Genomic DNA, 23,107 nt, shown 5'->3' on the forward strand with positions numbered 1-23,107 from the left:
AGTCTTCATTCTACCTCGGATCTCTGCCACCTTCTCTCAACCTTGAGCTCAAAGTAGCCCCATCTGCTACTATGAGAGAACAAGCCATACGTATTCGGTTTGATGATTGTGTAGCCTTTAAAGATGAAAGTGCACAGGCCTGGGAAATCAGAGGACCTGGGTTCGAATCCCACTCCACTATTTGACTGCTGTGTGACCTTGGGCAAGTCACTTAACTTTACTGTGCTTCAATTTCCCCATCTATAAAATAGAGATTAAATCCAACTCCTCCTACTTAGACTATGTCCAACCTGATTATCTTAACCCATTGTTTAAGACAGTGTTTGTCCTGTAGTAAACACTTAATGAATACCATACTTATGATTAGTACTCTTGTTTAAAATCATAGTTTAAAATGGCCCTATCATACCTCTCTAACTGGGCATTTGGGAAAGGATTAGGGGCCTCACTGGACCATACCCAGAACTCTTTTGGGGCCGAGGCATTGTTTTGAATCCAAAAGGAAACACAGATCTAAATTTGAGTAAAACTATTGCTTCTAGAATGTTCGTTAGGTGAATTTGCTTTACAAGATTTCCATGATTTTGAAACAGACTGTTCCATATATTTGCTTTCTCTGTACCCAAAGTTTGGCATTTAAAATATCTTGACTAAAAATGTTGCCCACTGATGCAGTGTTTAGGTGGCTCTTGGAGGAGGGAGGAAAAAAAACGCACACAAAAAATAAATTTCCCTTTATGTGTCAACTTATCCCTCTAGATTTGAAGATTTACATATGCATTATTGTAATATTCCTGGCCACGTTTGCTTAAACGGCATTAGTGATAAACGAAGTAGCATCCTAGCTTTGTGTGAAGAGTGCTAGTGAACCATACTTGAAGGCTTATCTTTACAGTATAAGTGGTATCATCGCTGATTTTCTATGCACATAAGAATCAAATTTCTTTAAGTAAGCTTTATGCTTCTTTTGGGCCCATAAAGACATCTGTACAGTCATCAGGAGGGCAAAGACGCCAACTGAAAGATAAGGAAAAAGAAATGTTCACTTTCCCCCACCTTTCTCAGTGGTCTCTTTTATAAATCAAAATATATGAAAACATTTCATTTCTTCAGCCCCATATTTGAAAGTATGATTTAAACTGGTTCATTTTTCTTTTTCCAAGCAGTGAGAATTAGGTAGTGATGTGGCCTATTATTCCCAGATATTTTCATGAATTCAGGTGGGACCACACTGAAATTAGTTTCTGTTTCTTGGGCAAATGAGATATCTCCATGACCCTAGGGAGAGCTAGAAGGGAAGACACAAAACACAAACCCATGCACTCTATCAGGCATGGATGCTATATGGATTTTCCCCTTCTAGACTGTAAGCTCATGGTGATGGGGAATGTGTTCGTCTATTGTTATATTACATTCTCCCAAGTGCTTAGTGCATTGCACACAGTAAGCGCTCAATAAATATGGTTGAATGAGTATATAAATTCCTTTGTCACACACAAGGTGAGCCTCCCTAATGTTTGTTTTGTCTTCACAGTTTTGGAGCCTGTACTAAATGTTAGACTTTCAGTATGAAACACAAGCCCAAAAGGAATTTATGCAGAGAAATCTATTTATCAGAAAAGACCCAAAACAAAACCACTTAGTGTAGACATGTTCTAGGAGTGTATTGGCAGGCTGGAAATGGAATTTATTTCAGCACCCTACATAGCATCCTTCCCAGAAACATTGATTTCTCTTTCTCTTCTCTTTCAATTAGGCCTTTTCAAAACATTTGAGGATAATACTGCTTTGAGGTTTCCTAATTAGAGGCTAACCTTTTTGCTCTACAGCACAGTGAAAATCTCTCTCTTGAGAGATTATGCTTTCTGCGAGGTGTTCATTTTTGTAAATGGAAGTAAAACATCCATTTGGGAATGTTGCTGCCTTTTTATCCTGCCAAGTTCTAAATTGATGTCTTTTTTAAACATTGTTGGTCCCCCATCTGCGATCTTAATACCTCGAGTCTGTATAGTTTTATACGTTGCTTTGGGGATTCATATAGTGCTTTTATTGCAAAGAACCCAAAGCTTCGCACAAATATTTTATTATAAATACAGTACACACAGTTTCTAAAGCTGGACCGAGGTAATAGAATTGTGTATTCTGGTAGAAGTGAATTTTTGGTTATTCCATTCTTTTTGTCACACCATTAAATATGTGTGTTCAAATCACTAATAACAGACTATAGACAATTTCTTTGAGATACACCAGTTCTCCAGACTTGAAACATGGGGTGCACTTGGAAGACATTAATATAGATGACAACTTCAATAAAAGATGAAACTCTAAAGCTTTCTTACTCTATAAAAATTACATTAAGTTCATCAATGGGTGCTTATTTTCCGTATATACTATAGAATTCTATCAAAATTCCTTTTTAACCTCAGCTTGGCCAATTTAAAAGACATCTCATTATCTTTTCTCATCCTGGAAAATTTTGTGAATTGTATCAAGCTATTAATAGTTTTAAAAATCAAATTGTAATTTCTTTCTTATTATACAGTGACTTTATTTTTCCATGAGATGCTCCCAATTGCAAAGTCAAAGTCTTGTAGTCCCTGTGAAGGACTGAAGTTAAGTACATCTTTTTGGACTTTGATCTCATTTAGCGCAAGAAATACAGGATTTAACTACTTGTCAAGGCCTTGGAAGAGGCTTCTATCAGAACTAGAATGGAAAAAAAACCTCAAATCATTTTGCAAGGTTGCCTGTTCAATCAAACCAAAGAATAGTTTGTTGCTATTTAAGCGGCCATTAATTTTCCCACAAAAGACATTTCTCTGAAATTTCACAATAGATCAACTATATTTCATACCGCACCCTCCTAAGTGCTTTGTACAGTGCACTGTGCAAAGTGCATAATAAATATTGTTGATTGGTCAATAAATAACATTGATTGATTAGTGTGTCTTACCTGGCAGTGTTTGTGTCATTATTGTAAAACTGATCCATGACCCAATCTGTTATAGGAAAACAATACGCAAAATTAGTAATAGCACTGCAATTTTGAACAATTCTTATAAAATTGCCATCTGCCTGGTAGGGGCATGCTTAGAAAACAGGGATGTAGTTTGCAGCCTGGGGTTCAAAGAGTCTAAAGGTACTGGAGAAATGGTTATTTTTAGAACACGATGGCAGTGCAGGAGCCGAAGCAAAAGGAAACATCGCAAAAATTTAAAACGTAAAAATTGGGGGGATATTGTTGGAGCAATTTGACAAGTAGAAAGAGCATGAATCTGGAAGCCAGGGGATCTGGGTTCTAATTCAGGCTCCACCACCTGCTTGTTCTGTGAACTTTGGCAAGTCAGTTTATCAGTGCTTCACTTTCCTCATCTGAAAAATAGGGATTCAGTACCGTTTTCCATCATACTCAGACCGTGTGTCCTTTATGAAACAGGGACTCTGACAATTATCTTCTGTTTACTTCAATGCTTGAAATAGTACTTGGCAACAAATGTCATAGTAACAATTATTATTATTACTATTATTATTGTGAACTACCTGTGGAATGGAGAAACTATTCCAGATATGTTCAGTCCAGCTAAAATATGATTTCTGTTTAAATCACCAAATCCAAGTGGTCAGTAAAAAATGCTATATAAAGTGATGCATTGAAAAGGCAGACAAATCAGTTCCTTAACCTACCTCATAGGTATAGTTTGGGCATGAAACCAGTATATACAACCATGTGAAAGGGTTGTAAGTTGGCCCTGGCAAACAGGTTTTATTTCCTTGGACAGAAAAAGAAAACAGGTTAACATGATTACTAGGAATGGAAAAGACTAGTCACTTTTAAGAACTTAATAAAGTGATGTGCACGCAGTAAGCACTCCGTAAACACAATTGAAGGAGAAAACTTTCTCACAAGTTTCTATTTTTTAACATCCTACAATAAAAAACATATACTAATAACCTTGGACTGGCTAAAAGTTCTTCATTTGTTAACCTAAATTCCTTTTCCTTCATTTCTAATCTTCTTCCTCAGTTCCCTGAGAGAATAATTGGTCTCCACCTTTTCCCAAAAGGGAAGATGTGTCTTAAGTCAGTTCTTAATTTTCCCTCCCACAGAATAAATAATTCAAGGTTCCTCAACTTTCTGTCCTACACACTTATCCAAATTCCTGATTATTTTATTCACTTACGTTTCAGTGATCCATGTAGCCTCTAAACTGTGGAGAAATGTAGACTGTAACCTCCTTGTGGGCAGAGATCTGTCTACCAATTCTGTTTTATTGCACTTTCCCGAATGCTTTGTACAATGCTGTGCTAACAAGGGCACTCAATAAATGTCATTGATTAGTTGATTTCTAAAAATGTATTTAAATCATTCAAATTTTGAACTCCATGCTAAAATGTAACATTTGATTGAGTTGCAAGACATTGTGTTACCTTTTAAAAAACGTGTCAAAGAAGTATTACATCTTGTAATGATCATTACAAGACTAGACATCATGAACATCTGTGATAAGTTAAAAGATTGCAGGAGACAGCACATCTCCTTACCCTTTCTGGCCTTTTCAAAGCATATTCCATTCAGTAGCAGAAGTCCAACCTGACTATCTCTGCATAATCCATAACTTGCTGTATCTCAGTTCTTCCCAAAGTTTTGTTTTCCCCTGATAACTTTGCTTTAAAAAACCTTAACAGCATAATAATTTTGAGTTGAACTTCTGAATTACAGCATTTGCAGAGGGAACTATAAAGTACACAATTACCATTTTATTCTCTGCTGGAAGTTGCAATTGAACAAACAATCAAAAATCTATTTTAGTTATACCTCTAAGGTCATTGTAAAATGTCAGTACATTGTTGCCAACATCAAAGTGGAAAAAAAAAAGAGAATTATCATCTCTTGAGACAAACAAGTACTGCTGATTTCTAGATGTAACAAATGTATGAACCCAAATGTCATACTCACACTATTTCAACTGCCGGTGCTTTAATGACCACACAGTTTGCTAGCAAAACAATGAAAATTGGAGTATCTCTGAAGGAATTTTATAGGGAAGAATTGTTTGCTTTCTCATTTATTTGAACTATGGATAGAGGTGTTGCCTAATTCAAATGTTTGTATTACCAGCTAGTGACTCAATTACATAAGCGAAGCCCCCTCGTTATCAGTTGGAACAATCAATAGCCCTGAAGAGTCGTATAGAATTAAATTGATTCGTTGGAATTGCAGCTTTGAGCTACTAAATCTCTCTTACTGAAGGTCTGGGTCCTACCAGAGAACTGATTTCCAGAGTCTTCTAAAAATGAAATCTTTTCTGTGTTTGCATTTGCCACTCTGCTTTCAGGTACACCCCACTCTTCTAGAATCCTGAAATTGCATTCTTGGAAACTAAGGAAAATCACCTGTTGTGACCTCATCCACAGGGACAAAGATTGTTTCTCATGGCATTCCTTTAAACAGCATCCAAACAGGCTTCTGTTACCAAATGGACACTTCCTAATTCCCAAATTATATTCAAGTCAAATGAGTAGTGGTCTTATGACAGAATTGAGCACGTCGTTGCGCTTAGGCTACAGTTGTGGATTTTCTAACTCATTCATTCAATCATATTTATTGAGCACTTACTGTGTGCAGAGCACTGCACTAAGCATTCGGGAGAGTATAATACAACAATAAACGGACACATTCCCTGCACACAAAGAGATTACAGTCTGTTAGACATCCATATAAAACCTTGATATTTACCAAACTGAAATCTCGTTGTGGATACTTTCCCAAGTATTTACTACAGTGTTCTGCACATAATAAGTGCTCAATAAATATCATTGATTGATCGATTGTGTCTATGGAGGGGGAGACATATTAAGACAACATTCAGCAAATCTCACTGAGGGACAGTAAAGGAAAAAAAAAGAAAGACATACCTGTATAATTGGAGTGGGCTAATGCCACATTGATAAAATGATTCCCAGCTTCACAGATCTGAAACATAATTTAAAGCAAGCTCAGAGATGTTATAACATGATGATTTTCAAACAATTATTCAAAACTACTATACCTTGGAAAGTTTGGATCAGAAGATTAATATTTCTACCACAAGTGTAGGATGAATTTTGAGATTTAACAATGAAATTGCATAACACAATTCCCCCAAATTTGAATGCTGATCAAACTCTTCATTTTCCAGCTAGGAAGCCTGGCAGTTTATGGGTCTCTGATTTTTCTATAGGAAGATTTTTTCACATTTCCTCTTAATTTATTTTCTCTTTTGGATTTCTGATTTACAATTGGTTCATTATGTAATTGATAAGGAACTTTAATCATCTAGTGTTTGTTATGAAACACTACAAACCACTGTTTCTCATGGCAGAACTAATGTGTTGCGGCGATAACAGAAGGTGCAGCTGTCTTCCTAGTATGCGTTGGCGCTCCATCACACGAGTTCTGCTGAAAGGAAATTTGTTTTTCCTTTCTTGCCTGAAAAATCATCATGAAAGCATCAGTCCCCTCTCTGAGGTAAAGTTAACTTGCACAATGACGCTTTCAACTCCCATTTTCCTTCAACTACGCAAGTCATAATCCTATTCGATATCCCATAATGTCTTGCAAACTGGTAGTGATTTTATGCTCCATTGATCATGTGTGCTCCATTGTGCACCACTGATCACCATTAAGAGGACTCCAACTGCTTCTGGTGGGATGTCTCTAGAAGGTGAAATTGGGTTAGGAATTAAATTCTGGCCAGGTCGTCAACTGAGAGCTTGGAGGGGTAGCCCAAAAATGATCAGGAGAGGGCTACGTGGACTTGCTCTAAGTTTATAACACCTGTGGTTACGGGTTGAACTTGAAATTCCTACATTTGGCATTTCAGACTGTGGGCATCATTATACACCTATAATGGGAAGCCCACTGGGGTCAATTGGGGACAGGAAGGAAGAACGTATCAATGCAGGTCATTGGACTGACCCCAAAACCTCCCCAAAATAGTTCTTGAGACCCATAAGGACGTTGTGACGTGAAGACTGCGGAGGTCCCTTGTGTCACAGCTGACATCCATGTTCATCGGTATGGTAGTGGACAATTGTTCTGAAGTCTGAAGCTTTGAAGAGAACTTAGTTGATTCATCTTGAGCCTCATGGACAGAAGACAGGGATGTAGTATGGCCTACTATCCATTCAGGCTTCCTGTTGGGTTTTTCCATCTCACAGAAATCTCTAGGTAGCCCTTTAGTGAAAAACCTTTCCCACTAGTTTATTAGCTCAAACAGGCAGAAGCCATGACTAGAATTTTGCTCTGTTGATTTCCAGAGCTCTGTTCTTACTGTGGGATTAATTGCAGGTTTAGACAGGTGTTACAGACCCAGTCAGGGATCTTAGTTCATGTTGCATTATTTTTTTTTTTTTTGGGGGGGGGGGCAGGGGTATTTGTAAATTTCTTACTATGTGCCAAGCACTGAGGTCTGAGGTAGATTCATTCATTCATTCAATCATATTTATTGAGCACTTACTGTGTGCAGAGCACTGTACTAAGCATTTGATATAAGCTAATCACCTTGGATACAGTCTATGTCCCACATAAGGCTCACAATTTTAATCCTCATTTTGCACATGAGGTAACTGAGCCACAGAGATATCAAGTCACTTTCCCAGGGGCACACAGCAGACACATGGTGGAGTCAGAATTAAAACCCAGGTCCTTCTCATTCCCAGGACTGTGTTCTATCCAATACTGCTTCTCCTTAATTATGGAATGGTACTATTCTTTAAGCGTCAGTAACTCAAGTGATAAAAGCTGTGAATTTAACAGGTGCAAGAAATATATTTTCTGCTATAACAAGCTGGCACTCAATAAGTCATTTGTATTAGGAAAAAAGTCACAAGGTATAATATATCCCCTTTGGTATCAACAATTTTACTAAGTTAAACCACTGGGACTAGCTATATTGTAAATGCTCTTCTTGGGTTTCCTTAGTAATGAGAAAATGTTTTTTCTTGGTTCCTAGGACTCAACTATCATAGTATTTTAAGAACTAAAATGAGACTTCCATTTACATGGTGGGGGTGAATGTAAGCTGCCTTATGATTCATATCATTTATTCATCTTATCTCTCTGGCTTTCACCTTGTCGATAACTAACTTATACCAATTCCTTGTCTTTTGAAAATATGTGAGGCTTTGAAGGAGAAAAACCTTTCCACAATGGAAAAAAAGAGCTGAAATTCAAAAATGCAGGACATCAAAATAGTTTCAGAAACCAATGACAAATTTCATAATGCTTTGATTTTCAATATTTTTACTATTTCAGAGAAAGAGAGCTTGCCAGAAGTAGCAGCCTTCTTAAATTGACAGCACTTGCCTGAAAGACTATGCAAATATCTTTAGAATATACCCCTATGCAGAACCACAGGTTCATAAATTATACTTAATACCTACTAATTCTATAATCAATTATGCTTAAGAGTAAGGTAGGGGCAACTTTACAAGGATTCTTGTTAGTTTACCTTTGACACTGCAGCTCTATTCAACTATAATTAGCTCATCTCCCTGTTTGGAATTTTTGCCGGTAAACACCCAGATAGATATACAAGCCAGTTTTAAAAAACAAACTGCAGAAACACTGTGTGGCTTTGAATCGGTTGCCTTTTCTTTCCTTACTGACTGATGCCTGAATTCACTGGGATGCTTTTAGCTTTCCTCTAAATATAAGCTGTGCCTCTCCCTTATCCCAACAAAAGAAACCCCAAACCCAGCTTTGTATAGCTGAAGAAATAAGCATTTCTCAGAGAAATATCTTAACCTACTGAAAACCCTTTGAATTTATCTGGTATTCCCTCTGCAGTTGTTTCCAGTGATTAGTGGATCTATTCAGAGCCACTCGGAGAGAACAGCAAGTGGGAAATGTTAACAACAAAGTTCCAAAATAATGCCCAAGCAGGTGGGAGAGATTAGACTACTGCAAAGGACTCTTCCCTGAAACCTCAGAGGAAAAAATGTGAGATGGGAGGACCAGGGCTAAAGGAACAGGCAAGATGTTTGGGAAGTATTGTGTGGTCAAGAATGTGTTTTGGGTGGCATATTTGGGTAGCCAGATAGACCAATTCAGGACAAACAGAACCATGAGCAATGAGGGGCACCATTCTCTGCACACATGAGGTGACAATCTGGGCTGAACCCCAGGCTTCGGGTCAGAGCAATGGATATAAATCACGAGGAAGCCTTTCACTGGGCAGAGAAAGGCTAACTCAACAAGGACTAAAGTTATGTGAAATTTCTTTTGATTTGGAGGCACTTTCATTCCCGAGTTGCCTAAGGAAGTTCTAGTGTGGGTTGGAAGTACCAGGGAGAAGATCAGAAGATGTCAGCTCAGGTTTGAAAATTTGACAAACCAGGGGAAATCCACTGAAGAACCTTAGAGGCAGCATGACTTAGTGGAAAGAATGTGGGAGTGGCGGTCAAGAGACTGGGATCAAAATACCAGCTCTGACATCAGAGAATTGTGTGAATTTGACCAAATCACACCACCTCTGACCCTCAGTTTCCTCATCTATAAAATTGGGATACGGTAAGTTTTGAGACCCATCTGAGATGGAGACTCTGATATCATAACCTATATGTTCAGAGAAGCAGCGTGGCTCAATGAAAAGAGCCCCAGCTTTGGAGTCGGAGGTCATGGGTTCAAATCCCTGCTCCACCAATTGTCAGCTGAATGACTTTGGGCAAGTCACTTAACTTCTCTGGGCCTCAGTGACCTCATCTGTAAAATGGGGATTAAGACTGTGAGCCCCCTGTGGGACAACCTGATCACCTTGTAACCTCCCCAGTGCTTAAAAAGGTGCTTTGCACATAGTAAGCGCTTAATAAATGCCATCATTATTATTATCATGTATTCATGTTCGAGAGTATATGATCCTTGTGGTCAGAGGACTCGTCTTGGGAGTCTATTGTATCTGCTAAGCTCTTAGTGCAGTAGATTGGACTCTACCTATGATTTAGGGTTGGGGAACCCCATGAATGGAGCCAACACCCTTCTTATCTAGCATTTTTCATGCCCTCTCTCCCTTCATTACCAAATATTTGCACGAGGAATCTCTACTGAATATTGAACCAGGATCAGTGCATGAATGAACCACTGTTGGACAAATGTTTTCCAGTGATGCCCGCAAAAAGATTACAATTTGAAGTAGCAAATCTTTTCCTTCTTGTCAGTGTAATATATTAATATATGGATAGTTTGAAGGATAATCTGAATCTTTTGCTGAAGAAATACTTTTGTTAGGTTAAGGATAAACAGAGCAGGGCATTTAAGTTTTAATAGAGTGAGCACAATTATTCTTTTTTGATTTCATTGCATTATGCATGAAAAATATAACCCATTTATTCACTCAATGACTTGAAAATAATTTAAAAGGCCTTTAATTTGAAAGGGGTTGCAATCTATTTCTTAGATGCACATCTGATAAGCATTAAATACATATATGTTCCGTTTCTATGGCTGCAACCATTAACCTTGAGCTCCAGAATGTTATAGACAAAATGATAGCGTGGTACGCTTCATCAGACTTGCATGCAACATGAGCATAAACTCAGTTCATCATTCATTTCTTTCTGCATCAGAATCTCAGATTCCTTGAAGTTACTTCTGCTCATCACCCATTCTTCATGCAAGACAAATGTCTTTTCCCGACACAATGCATTATGGAGAAAATCGAGGATGGTTAGACCATGCAATAATGTGTCCATTATAAATTTTGAACATTAAATCAGACACTGCAAACGCTTTCTGACCCATTTCCAAATCAGGGCTGGTGCTTTAAGCTGCTTTAGTGAATGCAAGATCCCATTCAAGAGTGTGACTTTGACTCTGTAACCCATAGGTCATTTTCCTGGGTATTCAAACCTCCTACCTTGATAATTAAAACCACATGACTTTTGATTCATCTTTCAAACCTACTCATGAGACAGTCCATTACTCAGTAGGGGCAACTTTGCCCACCCATGTTGCTTGAAGCTTTTAAAGCAAGCCTTCTGTCTCCATTATCACTCACTAATGTGCTACTGTTCAATTAGCTTTTGGTCTTAGTCCATGGAAAAGTCACTCCCTGGGCCAGACTCCTGCTATTTTAGCCAATTCCACCCCTTAATACCATTTAATCTGTGCCTGAAGAACGGTGTGAGAAAACCATTGATCAATGTGTGATGGTTTGAAGAGCAGCACTGGCCTCTGACAGGATGAAGAGCTAACATTACTTGCTTCTGAAGTGTAAATTCGCTATAATGCTTATTAAAATTTTTCACTTTTTGGAAGCTGGATGCTGCTCTTTGTTCAAGGACCAATGCCAGAGCTTAGAACAGTGCTCAGCACATAGTAAGCACTTAACAAATACCATAAAAAAAATTAGCCTGACTTCATTTACTATGAACTGGGAATGTCTGTAATCCCACCTCAAAGATGGTTGGGAGAAGACAGGTCTCTGAGAAAAATGAATTTCCTGTCCTAGAAACATTCCTTTCTTGCCCTAGTTCATTAGGAGAAAAATACTGAGTAGTTAGGAAAGGAGGTGGTGATGGTTTAAGAAAGGTGAAGAAAAATCAACACCTGATACATTTTCATCGATCTGGGTGGTTTTTCCTTCACCTAGAGTATGCAGCCAAGTCCAGATCATGATGATGATTGTTATTTAAGTGCTTACTAAATGTGCCAAGCACTGGTCTAAGCGCTGAGTTATGTATAAGACAATTGGATCAGGCCCAGTCCCTGACCCCCAGAGGCTCATGGCCTTCATCCCCATTTTATCCCCATCCCCAAGAGAAGCAGTTTGGCTCATTGGAAAGAGCTTGGGCTTGGGAGCCAGAGGTCATGGATTCATTATTTTATTTTGTTAATATGTTTTGTTTTGTTCACTGTCTCCCCCTTCTAGACTGTGAGCCCACTGTTGGGTAGGGACCGTCTCTAAATGTTGCCAACTTGTACTTCCCAAGCGCTTAGTACAGTGCTCTGCATACAGTAAGTGCTCAATAAATATGATTGAATGAATGAATGAAATGAATAATCCCGGCTCTGCCACTTGCCAATTGTGACTTTGGGCAAGTCACTTAACTTCTCTGTGCCTCAGTTACCTCATCTGTCAAATGGGGAATAAGACTGTGAGCCCCACATGGGACAACCTGATCACCTTGTATCCCCCCAGTGCTTAGAACAGTGCTTTGCCCATAGTAAGTGCTTACCAAATGCCATTCTTAATAATAATAATAATAATAATAATAATGGCATTTATTAAGCGCTTACTACGTGCAAAGCACTGTTCTAAGCGCTGGGGGGATACAAAGTGATCAGGTTGCCCCACGGGGGGCTCACAGTCAATCCCCATTTTACAGATGAGGTAACTGAGGCACAGAGAAGTTAAGTGACTTGCCCAAGGTCACACAGGTGGCAATTGGCGGAGCCAGAATTTGAACCCATGACCACTGACTCCAAAGCCCGTGCTCTTTCCATTGAGCCACGCTGCTTCTCTTGGTATAGATCACCAATGATATGGCATAGACTCAAATCTATCAGGAAATTGGATGTCATCTTATTGAACTATATGCTCTGTGTAGTTTGGTTTAAAACTGTCTCTAAACTGGAGTAAAATTATAATATAAAAGGAATTATTATAAGATATAAATAGGAAGAGCTGAATTTTTGTCTGGTCAGTGACATCACAGATTGTTCAACTGGCACATTTGCTGTCCTTCAGATCAGTAACTTTGGCAGATGTAGAACTGGCTCAAAGTGAGTTTGATTTCCTCTACTACTACAGGGTCTCTCTTCTATCAAAGAACTTGGGCTGTCCAATGTCCAAATAATTTCTTTGCATCAATCAGAGTATTGTTAATTCCATTGTTTAAAAATACATTATAATATTTAATGAATAGTTAATTTGATACATACCAGAAAGCTGAGGGCAGAGAACGTAACTTGCCTGTGTCCAAATGCTAGAAAATCAAAGAAGGAAAAGTGAGCTTTGGGCCTGTTTTCTCTAACTAGCATTATGCAGCTTGAGTCCATGTTCCTTCCTGCATCTTGAAATCATCTGCCCATCATTTGTTTACAAAATAGAGAAATGGGGACTCAAGGTTAATGGTCTCCATTTTCCTGCGAATCCACAGAGGACCGGTACAAAATGCAGACCTTCTCTGCTTAAACTCTTTCTTCTGTAGGCAAATGACCATCATTTTAATGAGACAATCTTGGCATGTCCACGTTTAGCACAGTCCTCCGCACATAGCATTCAATAAATATGATGGATTGATTGATGTCCATTTCCATTACAAGTAATTCCCAAGAGGAAGCTTTGTTGAAGAAATTAAAAATATTTCCTTGGTTTCATTCATTCATACAATCGCATTTATTGAGTGCTTACTGTGTGCAGAGCACTGTAATAAGTGCTTGGGAAGTATACAAATCGGCAACATATAGAGACGGTCCCTACCCAACAATGGGCTCACAGTCTAGAGACTTTGAGACAAGCCCTTGAAGAGTCATGTGAAAGAGCAATGTTGTCGAGAGCATTGGTCATCAATAGATGGATGGCTCAATCAGCGGTATTTGTTGAGCATTTACTTTGTGCAGATCACTCTAAGTGCTTGGGAAAGAACAGTGCAGGAAAGTTGGTAGATATAATTGCTGCTTTTAAAGAGTTTACAGTCTAATGGGGGAGAGAGTCAATGAAATAAATTACAAGTAAGGGAAGCAACCACCTATAAGGATATGTACGCTATGCTGGACAGGGTGGGGCTGGGGTGAGTACCCAAGTGTTTTGAAAAAGTGCATGAATGAGGTAGTAGACAGGGAAAAACTATACTCTCCTATGCCCTTAGTACAGTGCTCTGCACACAGTAATGTGCTATATCACTTCTCCAAAGCAAAGAACTGTGAGTCAATGCGACGTAAAAGGAGGGAGAAGTAGAGCTATGGTCAACATCCACATTAGCACTCAATTTAAGGACACAAGAGAACAGGTGTGGGGGAAAAAAAAACATTTTTGACCATTCAAGTCAGAGGCTTCTAGACCGCTTCCAGGAAATCTCCACAGGGAAAAATTCCAAAGGAATTTAATTGGACAGTCAATATCAACACAAATTAGAATAGATTCATCTTTTTTTTTGAAGCACAAGTCGATCTGTTCAATATCTTTCATAAGCAAGACCTTTGTTTTTCTTTTGACAGTAAGATGCAGTACGGATGAGAAGGAGGGGTGGAAGGAACACACCAGAATACTGGTGGAACACAGAACATTTAGAAAATATATTTGAAAGGGCTTTTTTGATGCCAGGTTAGAACTGGAAAACGTTGTATTTTTATTCACATCTTCCGTGACCTGCTAGGATCAATTTCAATTTGGTGTTTTGCAGACCACGCATAATTGATATGTTAAGGCAAACACATACTGTCTGCAATTTGCAATACTTATGCAACTTCAGAAATTACCATTCAGGGCTGGCAAAGGACTGTGGCAAAAGCTAATACCTTACAGTTCTGAGAAAAGTGAAAAATCCCGTTTTCAATATTAGGGGAGAATTACTTTTCAATGGGATACCTGAATTCTCAGCATGACTGAAACCTTTTTTCTTCTTTCTAGGGTATGAGCAGGCCTCCTGACCAAAGTAGAGTATTGTATTGCACTCTGCTCTTAATTAATAAGAAATAATAATGGCATTTATTAAGCACTTACTATGTGCAAATAACAGCGCTGAGCACTGTTCTAAGAGCTGAATTACTCATGGGATGATTATATGGTTTGGACCGCTGATCCCTTTACAACTCCTCCTTCTATTGTCTGATTTTAGGCTATTTCACTGGAATTAGCATCTCCATCCCCATCCCCCAGACCCACTGACTGGACAGGGAAATGAAACTGAAAGGAAACACAGATCCATCAGTTCTGCCATTTGTAAATAGCTCTGGGAACAGGTTTGATGAGAGAGAATGTTGAAACTATTGATTAAAACAATATTTTCCATATTGCTGGGATTTCATTCTCCTGGCCTATGCTTATACTCTCTCACTCTAATCAGGAGTTTGACCTAAAAGTGAGTTTTTGGTGAGACTTACATGGTGGTGTGTACCGTGGATGATTAATATAGTAGGCAATCCAGGATGTGAATCCCCAGTAAAAGGCACATCCCTGAAATGAGAACAGAAATACATTTTACATGAATACCTCTCACACACATGGGCAAATCGTAATGCAAATATCCACCTATTTTCCAGTACCGTTTCAAGATCTGTCCACAACCGGTAGTTGTGTGTGCTTGAGGTTTTTCATATTTGTTTGTTTTTAAATCCCAAGGGGCTATAAAAATAAGAGAATGTTTTTAACTATTGAAGGATGGTGATAAAATTATGACCATCCTATTGATTGCTTAGAAACGTTGGTTTTGTAATAAAAAGGATAGTTTGAGTATCAAAACCAACTTCAGGATAATACAATAGAAAACATCTTGGTTAGAATTTAGTTATCCTCTTTCTCCTAACCTCCTCCTACCATTATAATCCACCAACCAACCAGGCAAAGACTACACTAAGGTAGTGTATGTGTTCTCTAATGAATTACCTTTTACTTGTTTAGTCAATTTTAAGTGGCTTTAAGTTCATTCAGTGAGGAGGACTTTATAACTGCAGGAACAGAGGACTAGGAGGAATGTCCATGGTCCCTTGGTTTGTTCAGGGAATGAGCACCTTACTGAGCGCCTGAACTGATGGATAGAACACAGACTGATCCCTTTGGGTAGGTGAATCAGACCTCATCCTCTCTAAGGGCTAAAACCTGGAGTGTGACTTTCTTTTGAGAAGTTCCTCGTGAGTCCCTAGAGTGAGAAGTGTCATGGCTTAGTGGATGGAGCACAGGCCTGAGAGTCAGAAGGACCTGAGTTCTAATCCCTGCTCTTCCACATGTCAATCAATCAATCAATCAAATTTATTGAGCGCTTACTGTGTGCAGAGCACTGTACTAAGTGCTTGGTAAGTACAAGTTGACAACATATAGAGACAGTCCCTACTCAACAGTGGGCTCACAGTCTAAAAGGGGGGCTCACACACTTGTCTGCTGTGTGACCTTGGGTAAATCACTTCACTTCTCTGTAAAAAATGGGGATTAAGAGTGTGAGTCCCATGTGGAACAGGGACTGTGTCTACTCTGATTAACTTGTATCTGCCCCAGCACTTTGAACAGTGCTTGGCACATAGTAAGCATTTAACAAGTACCATGTACTTCCCAAGAGCTTAGTACAGTGCTCTGCACATAGTAAGTGCTCAATAAATATGATTGATGATGATAATGATAATTATCGGTATTATTATTGGAAGGGAGCATGTCTCATGCGTCTATTACACTGGTGCATTAGAAGGCAGCATGGCCTAATGGAAACATCACGGGCCTGGGGGTCAGGGGACCTGGGTTCTAATCCAGCCTCTGCCACCTGCCTGCCGTGTGACCTTGGACAAGTCACTTAACTTCTCCAGGCTTCGGTTTCCTCAACTGTAAAATGGGGATTCACTATTAGTCTCTCTCCTACTTAGACTGTGAGCCAAGTGGTACAGAGACTGTCCAACCTGATTAACTTGATCTACTCTATCTTAGAACAGTGCTTGACATTAGTAAGTGCTTAACAATACCATAATCGTCGTTATCACTGTACCCATTGGGAAATCAGTAAATGCCATTATTAGTACTGCAATGGGCTGGTCCAATCCTTTAACCCAAATTCATTTCCCTTGGAAATGTTTTTTCAGTTAAACACTAGAACAATTTCATGACTTCAAATTCACAAATTAGAAGGCAGTTTCAAAAGAGAATGTGTCATTGAGTGAGCTCAGCGGGCATTGCTCCTCTATTCAATCCTTCCGATGAAGCAGAACAGATAGGTTTGTTTCTTCCCCAGAAAAGTTGATTTTCAAGAGAGCTGCCAGATATGCTCCCACTTGGCAATGCGATGACTTTGTGGTGGGGACAATATAAGAATTCTGTGATGGGAAGTGGTATTTGGTGATAAAGGTGACCTATCCCGTCATGTGAAAATGACATTTCAAACATCCCAAACTCTATATGGGCTCAGAAAATTCAAAAACATCAAAGAAAATAGGACAGGTCAGATATCAGAATTGTTGTGAAGCACACAATCTGGCATCTTAAAAAGCTCCAAGAAAAAATATTCCAAAACAGTCTGCACACCACCCCCCTCACATTTTAGAGGTTATCTATCCCCTTGTTTTATTTGTGGCATTTTTTAAGCACCTACAGTGTTCCAGGACCTCAAAGGACTCACAATCTTAATCCCCATTTGACAGGTAGGTAACTGTAGCACGGAAAAGTTAAGTGACATACTTGAGGTCACACCACAGAAAGATGGTGGAGCCTGGATTAGACCCCAGGTCCTCTGAATCCCAAATCAGTGATCTTTCCACTAGGCCAAGTTGTTTCTTATTTGTTTCCAGTTGCAGGATTGTATGCAAGAGGCCTGGATTTTTGATGGGATTTAGGTGGTAAGGTCGGAGGCATGGTTGGAATTGAGAAATCCAAATGTGGTAGCAAGAGAACAGATTTCTCTTTTCTTTCTCCCATCCCACTACCTGCTGGGTAATATATACTAATTGGAATAAAAACATAATTTTATATTTATGTAAAATACAAAAATATTTTTAAAAAAGTGTGTGTTTGCATATATATATATATATATATATATATATATATATATATATATAATGTGTAGTCTGGCCTAGCCTAACCTGGCAACCTGTTTTATTCTAAATAGGAGATAAAATTACCATCTTTGGTGTTTTTGTTCATATTTTCCCCAGTAAATCCAAATCTACAAAGACATCTAACTGGAAACATGTAGATGTATCATAGGTTGTCTATTTATAAGCTGCACATAAAGCATGGATATGAAATGATAAATAGAACGGATGATTTGCAATTCTTAGGGGTAGTTATGTCATAACAAAACTTCAACGGTGTACAGATTCCTTTTTCTGAGTAGCCATATGGGGAGAAAATTATATTTCCTTCCATTTCTACAAAGACATTGCTAATTGTACTTTCCCTGAATTGCAAAGAACGCCGAGACGATTCCCACCTGAATTAAATTTTTCAAAGGCGTGTGCCCTCCAGAAAGCTTGTGGACAAACAACGTCTCCAAAAGACACCGGATGTAATGTAAACTATGGCAAAAGCAGGCCAAGCTGGAAAGAAAATAGAAAGAAATGAAGATGGTATGAAAAGCTGACCCTTCTCCTCTTTTTTAAATCCTAGTTCTCACCCTACCACGGGTCCAGTGGATAGAGTTCTGGAAATCCATTGACCAGAGTTTAAGTCGTGCTGAGTTCTGCCTGTAGCTGGCAAACAGGGGCAAAGATCATACATGTCAATCAATCAATCAATCGTATTTATTGAGCGCTTACTGTGTGCAGAGCACTGTACTAAGCACTTGGGAAGTACAAGTTGGCAACATATAGAGACAGTCCCTACCCAACAGTGGGATCACAGTCTAAAAGAGTGGGCTCACATCCCACACAGTGTGCTTGCTCTATCTCTGGCCACCTACCAAACAGAGAGTATAAATGGTGCTCAGCCAACCATTAGCAGGAAAATTAGATAGTTCACACGAGGTCTTAGCTCTGAAATCGCAGGCCTGAGGTTCATTCCTGACATTACTGCTCATTCTAGACTGTGAGCCCACTGTTGGGTAAGGACCGTCTCTATATGTTGCCAACTTGTACTTCCCAAGCGCTTAGTACAGTGCTCTGCACACAGTAAGCACTCCATAAATATGATTGAATGAATGAATGAATTCCTGAGGCTCATTCTTCTAGATCGTAAATTCGCTGTTGGCAGGAAATGTCTCCGTTATATAGTTTACCGTACTCTCCCAAATTCTTAGTACAGTGCTCCGCACACTGTAAATGTTCAATAAATATGACTGATTGACTGACAGGAGATCCCGTAAGACTCCATATTCCAGCTCTTGTGGCTATGTTCTCTCTATCATTGGGTAATAAGCAGTATTATATAGTAATAATGCTGATAATGGTATTAAAGCACTTACTATGTATCAGGCACTGTACTAAGCTCTGGGGTGGATACAAGTGAATCCGTTTGGACATAGTCCTTGTCCCATGTGGGGCTCACAGTCTCAATACCAAACCTAAAATCTACAGAACATTTCACCTTAGTGAGACTCTGGAAAACAACTGGAATGTAAAGTTAAACAAAGTAACCTTCCCAGCACATAATGAAGTTGCCTGCATTTACGCCAAAGCACTTTCTACATAACCGAGTTTAAAACTGTTATGATACAGCTGGCTCAGTGACATCCATACTTAGGAGACATATTTAAGAACTGTAAACATAAATTCATCAAAATGCGCTGAGGTGGTGACTGACGGTTCAGATCTGGAAAAATATTAAAAGCTCACTTCAGGTGCATTTGACATTTTCAAGCCTTCCCGAATAGCTTTTGAATGCCGTGGTTGTCCTTTACTAAGTATGGAAGTTAGAGGGGGAAAGTTTGTATTTCATTTTCTCTGAAGTTAAAATGAGTGTGCTTTAGGCTTGTTAATTCATCGTGATGGCTTTTCTCTTTCAAGGTACAGCAGGATGAGGTGATTGTTTCACAATTTATTATACTGATTTTCTTGCGGATTATGAAACCATAACCAGCACGTCTGATTGGTTTCAAAGAATGAAGTGCAGATCGTAAAGACGTGGTTTAAAAAACAAATGTCAAGAGTGATTCATGGTGGCATTTTATCTTGGTTATATTTACTAGGGATGACTTTCCTATTGGAAGCCAATGAGGGGGTCTAAATGAAAAGTGATACCCACGGCGTGAAGTTTCACATACTTTACTACCATTGGAGACACTCAATAAAAGTCAAAGATTAAGTACTTAAGTCAATGAGACCTGAGCTTAGAAAATCAACAAGTCATTTTATTGACTGTAGGATCAGGGTTTTACTATCTGGGGAATTTAAGAGGTTATTGGTTTCTTGTGTGATGAGGAACAATAGCTGCTGATTTATGCAAATAGGAGCAGGCAGCACTGGAGCCTTGGAAGTAATTTGGGGTTTTGATGTTTGCTTGCTTTGATTCCACAGATTTTTTGCTATTCTTTTTTTCTTCCATATTCATTTATTGAGCGCTTACTGTGTGCAGAGCACTGTACTAAGCGCTTGGGGAAGTACAAGTTGGCAAAATATAGAGACGATCTCTACCCAACAACAGGCTCACAGTCTAGAAGGGGGAGACAGGCAACAAAACAAAACATGTGGACCGGTGTCAAGTTGTCAGAACAAATAGAATTACAGCCAAATGCACATCATTAACAAAATAAATAGAATAGTAAATATGTACAAGTAAAATAGAGTAATAAATCTGTACAAACATATATACAGGTGCTGTGGGGAGGGGAAGGAGGTAGGGCTGAGGGGATGTGTGACCAGTCTCATTCTGACCGGCATCTCATGGTGCTGGGGGAGTGAAAAAGCCAACAGGGAGGGAACACTTTCCTGGAAAACATGATCAGTGATGAAGGTTTCTGACCAAAGATGTAGTAGATGGGTTGAGCCGGAATTCATTCAATTGTATTTATTGAGCGCTTACTGTGTGCAGAGCACTGTACTAAGCGCTTGCGAAGTACAAGTCAGGAATCCTGCAAAGAGCAGGTAACTGTGGATAGCAAAGATGGTAGTGGCTACTAAGATTGCTCCTTTGGCAACCCCCTATAGGTCTACTACTGTGTCAAACAGAACGTCCTCACCACTGACTTCAAATCACCTTGCCCCCTCTTACCTCACCTCGCTACTGTCCTACTACAACTCAGCCAGCACACTTCCCTTCTCAAATGCTAGCCTTCACGCTCAACTCACTGCCGACCTCTCGCTCACATCCTGCCTCTGGCCCAGAATGCCCTCCCTCCTCACCGTTAGAGAAGCAGCGTGGCTCAGAGGAAAGAGCCCGGGCTTAGGAGTCAGAGGTCATGGGTTCTAATTCCGGCTCCGCTACTTGTCAGCTGTGTGACTTTGGGCAAGTCACTTCACTTCTCTGGGCCTCAGTTACCTCATCTGGAAAATGGGGATTAAGATTGTGAGTCCCACGTGGGACAACCTGATTACCTTGTATCCTCCCTGGTGTTTAGAATAGTGCTTTGTACATAGTAAGTGCTTAACAAATACCAAAATTATTATTAAATTATTATCTGACAGATGACGACTATTCCCTCCCTTCAAAACCCTCTGAAGAACCATCTCCTCCAAGAGATGACTAAACCTTCCTTTCCTCTTCTACCACTCTCTTCTACATTATCCTGACTTGTTCTCTTTATTCATCCCCCCTCCCAACCCCACAGCACTTATGTAACTGTAACTGATTTATATATATATATATATATATATGTCCGTCTTCCTCTCTGGACTGTGAGCTCGTTGTGAGCAGCGAATGCATCTGTTTATTGTTGTATTATCCTCTCCCGAGTGCTTGGTATAGTGCTCTGCACAGAGTGAGGACTTAATACATATAATTGACCGACTGACTGGTCTGAACAATTGGTTCTGGCAATTGTCAGCTGTGTGACCTTGGGCAAGTCACTTAACTTCTCTGTGCCTCAGTTACCTCATCTGTAAAATGGGGATTAAGACTGTGAGCCCATGTTTGACAACCTGATTACCTTGTATCTACCCCAGCACTTTGAACAGTGCTTTGCACATAGTAAGCACTTAATAAATGCTATCATTATTATTATTTTTATAGATTTTCATCCCAGCAATTTTGCTGTCAGTAGACAATCTCACGGCCTGCCCACTCACTGTCCAACTTGTACTTCCCAAGCGCTTAGTACAGTGTTCTGCACACAGTAAGCGCTCAATAAATACGATTGATTGATTGATTGATTGATTGTTGCACCAACTGTCCAGTGAGACCACAACTAGCCAGGATGAGAACAGGAGTGTCAATGGATAATGCAATAGCCCTGTAATTAGTCTCAACATCTCTGTGACTGGATCAAAGGCCATTCATTGTTTTTTGATGGGAGACAGTGTGTTACCTATGCAGAGGAGCAGTGTGACCTAGTGAAAAGAGCAGGGGCTTTGGAGTCAAAGAACTTGGGTTCTAATCCCCGATCCACCATTTACCTGCTGTGTGACCTTGGCAAAGCACTTAACCCCTCTGTGCCTCAGTTCCCTCATCTACAAAATGGGAAGTCAATATCTGTTTCTGCTCTAACAGACTAAGAGCTCCATGTTGAGTTTGATTATCTTGCATTTCCCACTGTACTTAGTACAGTGCTTGGCCGGAATAAAATTGGCAACAATTAGTATTATTATTTTATCTTTGTGTTTCACAAATGATGCCATTGCCTACCAGATTTTATTTGTGTGTACAAAGGTGACTGAGTTGCCCAAGATGTGTTCTACATACAATTCCAGCCACAACAGGTTTGTGTAAGAGCTTCCTCTTCTACGCTGTCAAGTATCATGCTGTGCTACACTGAAAATTTAGAGCTATTTTCACTTCTCCATTTCTGTCACAGCTCTGGCATTCTCCCCATTTTGAACTTCCAAGCATTAAGCTGATCTGACCTCTGTCACCATCAGCTGTCCCTAAAAAAAAGTAAAAATAATATAATAGCATTTGTCAATCACTGTATTAAACTGTGAGGTAGATAAGAAGATGGGACACAGACCAGTTCCTCATCTGGCTCATATACTCAGTACAGAAAACAGGTCTTGAATCTCTACAAATGAGAAACTGAACCCAGAGAAGTTCAGGGATTTGGCCAAGATCACACAGCAAAGTGGCTGAGTCAGGATTAAAACCTATATCCTCTGACACCCAAAACTACACTTTTCCCACTAGGCCACACTGCTTCCATTACCTAAGGTGTGGTTTCATTGTGTTTCTAAAACATGCCTTCTGTTCTCCTTGTTTACAATGTCCCCACTTCAGCTTTCCATCTTTCAGCTGTTTAGTTATATGTTCTTTATCCATTGTCCTCAATTGTCTGGGGGTTGAGACCTGTATTCTAGGCCCTGATCCATCTCTGACCTGCAATGTGACCGGGGGCAATCAGTCAATCA

The 23,107-nt window shown here is 39.5% G+C and overlaps 1 protein-coding gene across 2 annotated transcripts in view; it reads right to left on the minus strand.

The window, feature by feature from the left end:
• Positions 1-719: 719 nt before the first annotated feature.
• The window catches only part of TECRL (trans-2,3-enoyl-CoA reductase like), a 139,244-nt gene continuing 116,856 nt past the window's right edge, over positions 720-23,107 (minus strand). For both annotated transcript variants that reach the window (XM_038759764.1, XM_038759763.1), the window contains exons 6-12: positions 18,109-18,214; positions 15,086-15,158; positions 12,923-12,966; positions 5,917-5,974; positions 3,685-3,770; positions 2,954-2,999; positions 720-1,017 (exon numbers count right to left, since the gene is read on the minus strand). In XM_038759764.1, the coding sequence (XP_038615692.1) occupies positions 890-1,017; positions 2,954-2,999; positions 3,685-3,770; positions 5,917-5,974; positions 12,923-12,966; positions 15,086-15,158; positions 18,109-18,214 (541 nt within the window). In that variant the 3' untranslated portion in view covers positions 720-889. The remainder of the gene's footprint in view (positions 1,018-2,953; positions 3,000-3,684; positions 3,771-5,916; positions 5,975-12,922; positions 12,967-15,085; positions 15,159-18,108; positions 18,215-23,107) is intronic.

The sequence above is a fragment of the Tachyglossus aculeatus genome, chromosome 17, assembly GCF_015852505.1.
Source record: "Tachyglossus aculeatus isolate mTacAcu1 chromosome 17, mTacAcu1.pri, whole genome shotgun sequence".
In the NCBI taxonomy this organism is placed as follows: domain Eukaryota; kingdom Metazoa; phylum Chordata; class Mammalia; order Monotremata; family Tachyglossidae; genus Tachyglossus; species Tachyglossus aculeatus.